At 36.5% G+C, this 12,157-nt stretch overlaps 2 protein-coding genes across 3 annotated transcripts; one reads left to right on the top strand and one right to left on the bottom strand.

Moving 5' to 3' along the window:
- Nucleotides 1–311: 311 nt before the first annotated feature.
- Nucleotides 312–2,315, top strand: LOC131639153 (uncharacterized). The gene is made up of 3 exons (XM_058909658.1): nucleotides 312–638; nucleotides 815–1,403; nucleotides 1,492–2,315. The coding sequence occupies exons 1-3, from the start codon at nucleotides 312–314 to the stop codon at nucleotides 2,313–2,315; spliced, it is 1,740 nt and encodes a 579-aa protein (XP_058765641.1).
- Nucleotides 2,316–8,745: 6,430 nt separating this feature from the next.
- Nucleotides 8,746–11,469, bottom strand: LOC131639158 (transcription factor PCL1-like). 2 transcript variants are annotated; one of them, XM_058909664.1, is made up of 2 exons: nucleotides 10,125–11,469; nucleotides 8,746–9,205 (listed from the first exon to the last, which is right to left on the bottom strand). In XM_058909664.1, exon 1 carries the CDS (start codon nucleotides 11,144–11,146, stop codon nucleotides 10,163–10,165), a length of 984 nt encoding a protein of 327 aa, XP_058765647.1. In that variant the 5' UTR covers nucleotides 11,147–11,469; the 3' UTR covers nucleotides 8,746–9,205; nucleotides 10,125–10,162. The 2 variants fall into 2 exon arrangements, with proteins under 2 accessions (XP_058765647.1, XP_058765648.1); XM_058909665.1 differs by having other exon boundaries at nucleotides 10,140–11,469.
- Between the last annotated feature and the right edge of the window lie 688 nt (nucleotides 11,470–12,157).

The raw sequence follows: 12,157 nt of genomic DNA, 5'->3' as shown, positions 1-12,157 counted from the left end.
AAAATGACAACGATGTTCGGTCTATGTTTCATTGTCACGCTTCATATGATTTTTCAGATGTTATTGAATTATATGTGTGTATTTTGGAGGCACGTGAAGAGGAAACACAACCAATGTATCACGCTGAGCCATCCCAAACCCAAAATTATATGAGTCAGGAGTCTATCGTTCCAATGTCACCACCCCCCTTAACACAAAACGAGCCATTTCTCCGAAACGAAGAGGTTGGAGACGACAGCGATGCTGATGAAGTCAGGTACGTAAACGCTCAAAATCTTTTTAGCGGCGATAGTGGAGACTCGGGTGATGAAATGGATGTGGGGCATCAACAGGTTCCTATGGATCTGTATAATCCACCACTTCACATGAGAAATGTCAGCTTAGATGAGGAAGATGATGGTTCAATATTTGAAACACCAGTGCCAATGCAAATTGAAGGTGGTTTGTTTGGAATGAAATTCGCAAGTAAGGAGGAGTGTGTCTTTGCTATCGCTCAGTACCACATCAAACACTCTCTTGATTATGAAGTTTATAAGTCTGATTCTAAAAGATATATAGTCAAGTGTAAGAATGAAGAGTGCACGTTCAGATGTAGAGGTACTTTGGGGAAAATAAGTGGTACGTGGAAGATCACAAAGGTAAGTGGACAACACACATGCACTTCGGTTGCGATTACTCAAGATCAAAAAAACTAAACTCAAACATCATCAGTGACAACATCAAACGTCTCATACAAGAGGATGCCTCGTTGAAGGTTAAACACATTATTGCTCATATTTGTGAGAAATTCAACTACACGATTTCTTACAAAAAGGCATGGATTGCGAAGAACAAGGCAATAGCATCTACCTATGGTAATTTGGAGACTTCCTACAACGACCTTCCGCAGTGGTTATTAGTAATGAAATATTATTTGCCAGGTGTCGTCATCGATCTAGAGACCCTACCGGCGTTATCTGATGACGGGACGCAAATTGATGGTTGTAGAATTTTCCATCGTCTATTTTGGGCCTTCCAGCCATGTATCAAGGGGTTCGCTTACTGCAAACCCGTTGTGCAAGTTGATGGGACGTGGTTGTATGGAAAATACAAGGGAACCCTGTTACTAGCTGTTGCACAAGATGGAAACAGGAACATCTTTCCAATAGCTTTTGCCTTGGTCGAGGGTGAGACGGGTGATGCATGGAGTTTTTTCCTAAGGAATCTAAGAATGCATGTTACGCCGCAACCCAACATCTGTATAATATCAGACAGACACGTGTCCATCAAAAGCGCATATGATAACCCGGAAAATGGTTGGCAATACCCACCGTCTACGCATTTCTATTGCATTAGACATATAGCCCAGAACTTCATGCGAGAGATCAGAGACAAAGAGCTTCGCAAAAAAGTCGTTAACATGGGTAATTCTCAACGCCAAGGGTTTCTTTGTAATTGATAATGTTGTTTAAAAATATTTTGTTTAACTAATATTATTATTTTCACTTACAGGTTATGCATTAACTGAATCAACCTACAACTACTACAGGGGTGAAATACGTATGTCAAATATGGATGCATACAACTGGGTAGAAAATATTCCAAGAGAAAAATGGTGCAGAGCTTTTGATGGAGGGCAACGGTGGGGTCACATGACTACCAACCTGGCAGAATCAATGAATTCAGTCTTGAAGGCCACTCGTAATCTACCCGTTACAGCATTGGTAAGATCTACATACTTTAGGATGGGTGAGTTATTTGGCAGAAGAGGGCACGAATGGACAAAAAAATTGGGTTCTGGACAACAATATACAAAAAGTTGCCTGAAAGGTATAGAAGAGGAGGCTGCCAAAGCAAGTAGTCATCACGTTAGGCAATTTGATCGTCTACGGTTCTGCTTCTTGGTGGAGGAAACAATGAACCATAATGAGTGTCGACCGACTCGTCATTTCAACGTCGACCTTAAAAATCAAACGTGCGAGTGTGGAAAATTTCAAACATTTCATGTGCCTTGCTCGCATGTCATTACAGCGTGCGCGAGCATACATCAGGTCTATACCGTGCATGTAGCTGATGTCTTCAAGGTCGTTAACGTGTTTAAGGTCTACGAAGAAAGTTTCATAGGGGTAGGGACTGAGGCTGACTGGCCTCGATACGAAGGAGATACTCTTTGCCACAATGACGCCATGAGAAGAAGAAAGAAAGGTCGCCCAAACAGTACCCGCATACGAACAGAAATGGATGATTATGAGAAGGAAAAAAGAAGATGTGGTATTTGTCGCGAGTTCGGACATTATCGCAAGACATGTCCAAACCGAGCTGGACCATCATCTTAGTTGTGTTTAAGTTTTTATGTTAATTTATTTTCATCACTGCCTTGTAGTTTCTTTCAATATCAATGACAACTCTAATTAGAATATTCAACTTCTACTAACATCATAATAACGTTTACAACAACACAACGATTTAAAATTAGATTACAACAACATAATCAAAACAGCAAAAGACATGCTTCAGACACAAATAGATCATATCAGGACTCAATCAACATACAACATTTAAATTACTCAAGTATAACTGCTAGAACGAGTGGATCTTGAACGCCTCGATTAACTTCTCCTCTGTATGTCCAAAACATTAGATCCACATCGACATCATCTTTCACACGATCCCAGTAATACATGTAGGTTCCTTCTGGGCTTGCATCCGTCAAGGTTATATATGGACAGCGATAATCCATTTGTTTAACTTTGCGGGTAGGACCGTCAAGTTGTCGAAACCCGGTGTTGATGGCTCTAACAACTCTGCTGAAATTCCAATGCGGGTTCAGACATACCCTGATGTGTTCGCCTTCCTCAAAAAACACCACAGCCCAAACAGACATGATTTTTAACTGTTAAAATTAACCACAACACAAGAATTGATAATTCAACTCTCACATACATACCTCTATTCATAGAAGATCAGACCTCTTCTACCCATATTTTTGGAGGGAAAATATAGTACAATATTTTGCTTTGGCGGGAAATATTATTATTATTTTTTATTAATTTATAATATTTATTAAATTTTATTGTTCTCTTATGTATCAAAATAAATTAATTTTAATGGACAAATTTAATTTTTTTTTAAATAATTAAAATAATTAAGTTATAATTATTTAATCATTATATATAATAACTATAATAAAATGTATCAAAATAAATTAATTTTTATTCACAAATTTAAATTTTTAATTTTTTAATACTTTAAATAATTAACTTATAATTTTTAATATTAACTATATATTAAAAAAACATTTAAAAATAATTATAATACAAAAAACGAAAAAAAAAAATAAATTAATGGGTGCCCTCCAATTGAAATGGCGGCCTCATGAAGGCCTTCACATGGCCTCCAATTGAGACGGCGGTCACCCACTGACATGCAAAAAAAAAATCTGCAGACCTGCCAAAAAGTGAAAAAAGGTACAAAATGGTGGCATTTTGGGACTAAATTTTGGCAGGGTGGCATATTGGGAATTTAATTTCATATGGGTGGCATGCAGGTCAAAATTCCGAAAAATGGGATGAGTTTGAACAATTTTGGCAACTGAATCGTTTACTTTTTTATGCAGGATTGTTGTATGGCTATTTTGGTGTAATCTTTGGAGGCTTGTGAAGCAGCTAGCAGCAGGGGTAGCAGAGGCGTGGGAGGAGCATAGCAGAGTGTTGTTGAGGTGCAGAATTTTGGCTCTTATTGTTTGGACTTGGAATCAATTGAACAAATAATAATAATAATTAAAATAATAATAATAACTATACTAAAATAATAATAATAATAATAATAATAATATAATAATAATAATAATAATACTAATGATATATAATAATAATAATAATAATAATAAATAAAAAAGTTAATAATAAAAATAAATAAATAATGAAATAAAAACTAATCAGAAATAAATTTAAACTAAAAAATAAAAATAATATTAAAACTAAAAATTATCCTAATTTAAATCTAGACTAAAAGTAAAATAAAATTAAAACTAAAATTAATCTAAACTGTCTAAAGCTATTTTTGTTGACTTTAATAAAAAGTCAAATTTTTTCAAGATATGCAAAAATGCGACGATTGAACTATAAATGCACATGAAATATGAATGCGATGATATCAAATGAACAAAATATGTGGGTCAAAAATTGGGGTGCGACAGGGGAGAACTTTTCTGACGATTCTTCTAGTATTTAATTTTGATGAGAGTGATGAGAAGCCAATTGATGGTGTTCAAATTAATAAAGTTATTTCGGCCTCCTAGGGGTCACTAACTTCTCCCATTCTTGCCGACCATTTATCATCTACGAAGATTGCCGCTCGAGATGAGCAAACACTTCAACACTTTGTTCAGACATATAGAAATACTCCCGATCATGATACTCAAGCGCCAAATCAAACTTTGAAATACCTCAATCGTGTTTTGTTAGCTTTGCCCATTACCTGAAGGTCGAGAAGGTCTCCCCTCTCTAGAGTCGACTGATGCAAATCAATCCTTATCTCTATTTTTGATACTAAAACAAAAGTGGAAATGCTCTCACAAATATAGGTTCGTCTATTGATCGAGCGATCGTCCTTGTAAACTATACCAAGAGGATCCGTAGTTACTTTGACGAATATTCCATCCTTTTTTATGAATGTCGGTTTACTCAGCCAAATCTGAGATTTTCTTTCAATGAATTTGAAGTAGGAGTGTTCAGACATATGAATATTTCTCCATCTCAAGTGCACTCGAATGCTTGGGTTATGGTGAAAGTGTTCCAGTTTTTCCGCGACTACCAGGGTCAGAAGCCATCCCTGAATATTTTCTTCCACCTTTTTGTCGTAAGGCATACCTTCCTAGGTAACCATCATGTTCATGGATGATTTTTCTACAACAAGAGGTTGATAATGTGGATCTATGTGCTTGGAGTTATTATATATGTAACAAACTATTTGGTTTTGATGTTGAAAATGCCCTCAAGAGAAAGTGTGAAAGATCGCCAAGCCTGTGTCAAGTGATCTCTATTGATAAAGGTATAAGAATAACTTTAGAGTTTACTAAGGAAAATCACACACACACTTTTGAATGATTGGAAAGCCTCTCCTTTTTTAATAGAATTACCAAAAAAATCATCTGGTAGGTTGGCCACGCATCTACCATAAGCCAATTTTCATCTAGTAGGGGGAAGGAGAACCGACTCTTGACTGAGAACGGCTCCAATGACATCCAATAAACTTTGAGGAAAGACCTCGTAAGTTTGCACAAGATCCAGAACTCTTCCCTCAGGATCATACGCATACACCTCAAATTAGGTACAAATAAATGTCGTTCCAAAAAAGAAAAATATGCCCATATTTCCTTTCAATACACCAGTACTCTACATATATTACAAAAAGGGAGAGTAGAGATACTCCAACATAGAAATAGTCTCATCATCTTTGAGCATCTGGTCAGGTAAAACTTGTGCCCTCAAGATAATAAGAGGTTGGTGAAATTCTCCACTTGCTACATGGATTTCTCAAATGACTACAAGACCACCTCAATACCGAGCTTCGTAAAATTGACTTGCTTTTGAGTCAGAGAAGTGTTCTCAAGGCGCAAAGACTCTAATTCCTTCTAGGTCGTGGTAATAGATGTTTGAGAAGATGACAAATTGTCCTGAACAGAAACTAGAGCTTAATTATTCCTCGTCACCGTTCTCACCAAATGGGTATCTTGGTCATAAAAAGAACCTGGGAGATTAAGGGGAAGCAAAGCATTCTTTACCCCGATAAAATAAGTAGAAGTTATCTCTATTTTTTACAGGTAATTATCCCATTGAAACTTTAGATCACAAACACTCTTCTCCCGCCATTGCTTCTCAACACATTTTTGGTCGGGCCAAAGAGCCTTCCAGCGGCTAGTTCCACCAAGGGCCAAAGCGACAGAGGCACACCAGGTATACCGAGCCAGAGTCACCAGTTCTTCCTCCAGGGAAGACCTGAACAGATTGGCCAATTATGAAGAGTTTACTTCTGAAGGAGGTGTTCAATGGTCTATAGAGGAATGAGAGCTCGACCCCATCAATAACAGACTAGCAAGAAGACCCAACATACTTGGCAGCGTCAGAAGCGTATTCAAAGCAACGTCACTCCCTACCGATCATATTCCCCGCTTTATAAGTCAAATTGTACTTCATCCTTAATCCAATTTGCACGTGATAATTGTCAAAACAAATGCATAATGAATAGTCAAACGAAGCCAAAGAAGTTAAGAGTTTTGAGAACTTACCGAAAATAACTTTCCTTTCTTCTCAGGAACAGTCGCCGCCGACAATTGAATGTCAATAAGACACTGCAAGCGTTTGCGAGCGACCTCATCCATGGGGAATCTCACCCAAAGTAACCAAGATTACTATTAAAGCCCATCAATCGTTTATTTTAATACATATCTTTTGTAGTAAGATCCCCCTCTTCATATACATACATCATATTCCTCATAAGAAAGTGACTCTCAATCCAGTACTTGGGAAACAACTCAAAACATCTTTCTTCTACTCCTTCCCCAATAACGTAGATTGTAGCATGATCTTCCTAGCGGTTAGGAGTGACTATAAAAAATAAATATTTGAAAGGTTGTAGCTCAAGAAGAGGTCCAAAGCCATAGACGGTCGGCTCTAGGGAGATTAATCCTTTGTTACGCCCTCGATTTGCAGGACTACGACGACATCAAAAGAGATGAAAGGAAAGGGTCAAAGAAGGCATCTCCTTCAATTATTCATGCCAAGACTAATAGACATTCACGTACGCCCAGCTTGCGAGATAAAGTTGTGAAGTAGCCATCACCAGATGCTTCCGGACTTCTATCTCAAAAGCAGTGAAGGAAAGCGAAGACGCGTAATAGAGAAAGTGAATTCATGAAAAGGAATAACACAATTATCATACTTACTGCATATCCTCTCATTATCAGTGGGAGTCCATGCACCCCAACCAAATAACATGCAAACTTCAAGGAAGGCTCCATCATTACTTCCATTTTTGGAAAAAACAAAAACATAAGAAGAATAGAGATAATCCACCCAAGAAAATGGGTCATTTTTCTAGAATTTGTGAGCACTCTTCTGTGATCTTTTTTACCCATAATGCACTAACATTTTCAGATGCAAGAAAACGAGATGGCAAGGAAAGGGAGATAATCGCTAAACTGAGAAAGTAACTCAAAAGAAAAGAAGAGGTAACAATGACTCTTCAATAGCTAAATTCCATCATGCAAAAGTAAGTAAACTATACCAAACATGTCAAACCACTCGCACACAATACTCAAGTGTTTTGGTTTTATAGGGTCGTAATGATGACACCTTCGAAGATACGTTTGAAGTATGGATCATTAAATGCACAAATCCCCAAGAAATTAAAACATTTCTCTTTCATCCTTCTAAAGGTGAACAAAGAAGTGGTCGACATCTGAGGTTGACATGACAAACCCCCGCATTGTTGCGAATAAGCAAGAGCTTAGAGGACAACTGTTTTTAGCCAACCATATCGACCTCTATCGACCACCAAGAAAGGACCACAAGTCTTCCAAAATATTAGCACACGGGAACTATCATCTTAATGATTACAAAGGATCACAACTGCAAATGCATCTAACGACTCTCCACAATTCACTCCTAACAAATAATTAGTTTGTTATTCTCTCGCTACTATATATAGAGAAGGCGTCAAAACCAGGCAACAAGGTTCAAATTCAACCTCACTTTACTTTTTTCTCTCACGCACTGACTTGAGTATTAGAGTGCTAACATTGTTGACCAACCTCCTTTTCACCGCGTCTCAAACTATGATCCGCCATCACCACTACTCCTCAATCCATTTATGATTCCAAAACAGCACATAAATGAATTGAACAATAAATTTAGTGTAAAAATCTCATTTAAGCTTAAAAATAAAATCAATTATGAAAACAACTTTTTTATTAAAAAATAACCAAATGTCAAAATTAATTTTTCATATTCAAAATAAATTTCAAATGCTTCAAACGTAAATTCAAAAAAAAACTAAGAGGACTATTATTATTTTGATTGATTGATGTGTTGTAGTTTTTGTAATGCAATAAAAGTTTGCAAGATTTGTAAACTATTTTATAAATGCTTATAAAATTGCCGACCAATTTCTCTATTCAATCATTTAAATATTAGTATTTGATAAATTTCTTGAAGTACATAAAAACTTTACTCTATTTTATTCAAGAAACCTACCTAATCCCACTAAAGGATTTGCGACTTTGACATCGATTTCATGATTCTTTTATTTATTCAAATAAAGAGGATGATGCCATAGGTTCTTTTTCTTTTAACTCATTCAAGTTGCTTTAATCGACCACCAAGTCTCCAACTTCCAACCAAACTCTGCTTGGAATCTTTTGGCTACTCTTTTTTAATATTGTCGTTTACGAAATTCAACTAGCAAAAGCAAACAAAATATCTACAACCTTAAACAAGCCTTATCCACAAGAAAGCACACATAAATATTGTGCCTGCTAAGGAACAACAAATTAGCAAAATGTACAAACTGCATAGATGATAGATCAAACTTCTTCAAGCTCGTAGTTCTTTTGATAAAGGGAAATAAAACCCAGAAAAATGAATGCTCACGAGTAAAACAATAATTCTCAAAGCGTGTGTGTACATATTTTGTGCCACTATATACAAATCATTTTTCAGTCTCACTGTAACATTTCTAATATTATAATGGCGGGTTTATGTCAAATAAGATAATACTCAGAACATTAAGATATAGAAAATACAACTCTAATGCTACAGACTACAGAGCATGTTCCGAATGGTAGTGGTTGCCGACTATTTTTCAGTCTATCTTTTATTCAAATTGTTTTGAAAAAGAAGGTAAACCTTTTTAGGAGTACAGACTACACAGTATAATAGCACTGAATGATTTATGAATAAGAGAACTAACTAGTTTAGAATTTACTTTAGAATCAGCTATCTACCAGAAGAAACATGATGTAATTGACAATCATCACCTACATGTATGTGACATAAATTAAGCATGTGTGCCAAGAAGTTTGTAGATCTGCGGACACAGTGCATACTCTTCTGATTCTGACAGTAATTTAGTTCCATGGAATCTTCATATACTTCCTCAAGAATCAGTTTGTGCAAAGCAGAGAGAATGATGGATGCAGTTACAATCAACAATCAAACATTTGAATCTACACAAGAGACATCACAATGAAAATGCATAAAATTACTATTTCTTCATAAAATTTAAATCAATAAACGACAAGAACTGAGAATATGATCAATCTGAGTAATGGTAATATAAATCCAAATAAAGAAATATAGTACATTCTACATCAAACAGCAAAGACCATCCTAAAAAATCAATAGAAACAAAGACCAAATCTGATCAAGCATCCCAAGTATCAATATAATTTTACCATATGAGGATGACAACACAATGTAACAGGTAACGACATCATTAAAGTGACCCACCAATCATTTACATGAGATTGATCTCAATGTCATTTAGCACCTCAGTATAATGCACTCAAAAACAGAACAAATAACCAAGCTCTTTGCATTTCCTACTTCCCGCTTAATTAACAACCCATACTAAAAACAATACGAACGCCCTCTTAACTATGTTTTAACAACTAACAACACAACATAGTCTAGTTTACTACCATAATCAGCAATTAAGTAACAGATGTTTGTGAAAGGGAGTTGAGTTACTCAAACCATAGTACATTTAAGAAAAGCCATAACCTCAATCAATCCTAAGTAAACAAAGTCATATTTCAATTGACTTATTTAAATTTATCTACTAACTTAAGTTTAAGTTTTTTCAACTTATTTCGGTAAGTTCTCCAAGATAGTTGATATGATATAGTACCCAAAAAATTAAACTTTATTCTATCTTGTGTTATAGAAACAACTTACAGAAAGCTTATCAATATAAGTGCTTGTGCTATAGATATAGGTGTTCGTTTAATCAAGGGAGCATCAATAAGCACATGTTATAGACTTCCATTACATTCCAAACACTCTCACAATTATAAATACAATTTAAATGAGCTCAAACAATAAGAGTAACAATTGTTTTGAAGTACAATGAAATGGTGATTTTACCATGTGATTGCTGACCTGAAGATAAGATAGAATCCCTTCTATTTATTACTATCATTAGGAGAAATATGAGGGTGAGAGTGAGAGTGAGGATGAGGAGGCCAATCCCTATGATGCATCATATTAAATGGATGCGACCGGTACGAAGAAGAACCAGAAGGAGGATGCAAAGCCATTCCCATATGACCATGCGGATGCGGCGGCATACCAATTAAAGGCATAGACATCATCGGCGGGGGCGGCGGCGGATAAGGCATAGAAATCGTAACGGAATGATGCGATTGCGAATTCCCATGTCCATTCGATTGCGAATGAGAATGAGCATGCGAATGAGCATGAGAATGAGCATGTGAATGAGCATGAGAATTCACAGCAGAAGCAGATTCATGCAAACTCTGAGGAACAGGAGTAGAAGCAAAAAGATGATCAGAAGAAGAAGGAGCGTCGTTGGAAAGACCTTGCATCCTCTTCAAATAAAGCCGATACTTCTGCAAATGACTAGCAACATTCTCTCGTGTTAACCCTTCCACATTCATCAACTGCATAATCGTTTTCGGAACCGCGTTCTTTATCCCGAGATGCGCCACAACGTCGACGAATCTCTTGTGAAGCTGCGGAGTCCACACTAAACGCGGCCGTTTTAGCGTCGTCTCTGTTCTAACCGCCGAATCCGCTTCCTCTGTAACCGAAACCGAATCGATCTTCCGGTGCTTTCGCGAATCCGAACCGGAGCCGTCCCGATCGGTTTCCTCTTCCATTTCTTCGTCTTCTTCGAGAGGCTCGTCGTGGTTGGATGAGAACGTTTGGTGATGACTTGTTCCGCCGCCGCGGAGGATAGAGAGAGTGTTGCGGGAGGCGCGGTTGACGTCGATGAGTGTGCGGTGAGGCTCCGGGGAGATGCTGAAGGCGGAAGCTAGCTCCGGCGGGATTAACGCCATGGTGAGAGGAGTGAGATCGTGAAAGGTGGGTAGACCCTTTTCCCACTCCGATACTCGCTCTTCGTCTGTTCTTATCTCTTCCCCCATTCACTTCTTCTAACCGTTTCAACAAATAATAATTTTAAAAAATATATAGATATATAATTTTGAAAAACTGTGTTTGAGTTTGCAAAGGCAATAATTCGGGTCTGGTTGAATTTGGATCCAGAAATCCAGAAAGTCAAAAGGTGGGTTGGGTTGGGTTGGATTGGATGAATGAAAGAAGGAATGAAATGGAACGAAGAAGATGAAAGATGAAAACAGAATAATAGAGACAGAGAATCTAGATATTTTCTGAGATTCGGCAGTGTGTGTTTTTGGGTAGAGATGAAAAGAGGCCAAACAGGGAAGAAGGAAAAGATAATAATGAAGGAGGAACTGAAGTGAGTTTTTTTAATTTTAATAATTATAAGGGTCATGCTAACATGTGCCCTTAGGGCACATGTTAAGATACTATAATTAGAAAAAATTAAATTAAATTAAATGTGATAAAGTCATATTTAAAGTTTCGATACATTGAATGCACGCGTTTCAAACAAATATTTCTATAAATATCTAATTATTTTGTGCCCTTGGGGCACATGTTAGCTTTTCCCTAATTATAATTATAATAATTGTAATTGGGAGGAAATTGCAAAAAAGTGAGGGTAAAAGTATAATATTTTATTCTTGAGCCAAGTGGCGGTGCCGATGTGTACCATTTAGCTAGATATTTTTGATCCTTTCACTCATAAATATCTTCTTCACGCCCTTTCTCTATTGCAATTGCATTATTTATTCTTTTTAAATTTTGTTTATTGAATTTCCTACTATTTTAAAAGAAGAAAACACTTTTATTTGGTTTCTCCCAGCTAATCTCTTTAATATTAAGTTCCACTTTGCCATAAATTAAGAAAGTTTCTCCTCCAACTAGATATAGGTTTCTCTCATACACCACACAAAATTTCAATTTTGTCCTCTACTTTCGTAGTTACACATCAAAAAGCATTCCATATTTTGAAAAAATTTGATTCCTTCTGTAGATGCATCTACGAAAGCGTATAAAATAAAATAAAAACA

This window comes from Vicia villosa, unplaced genomic scaffold (genome assembly GCF_029867415.1).
Source record: "Vicia villosa cultivar HV-30 ecotype Madison, WI unplaced genomic scaffold, Vvil1.0 ctg.002546F_1_1, whole genome shotgun sequence".
Taxonomy (NCBI): domain Eukaryota; kingdom Viridiplantae; phylum Streptophyta; class Magnoliopsida; order Fabales; family Fabaceae; genus Vicia; species Vicia villosa.
This window is presented reverse-complemented; position numbering and strand designations above follow the sequence as displayed.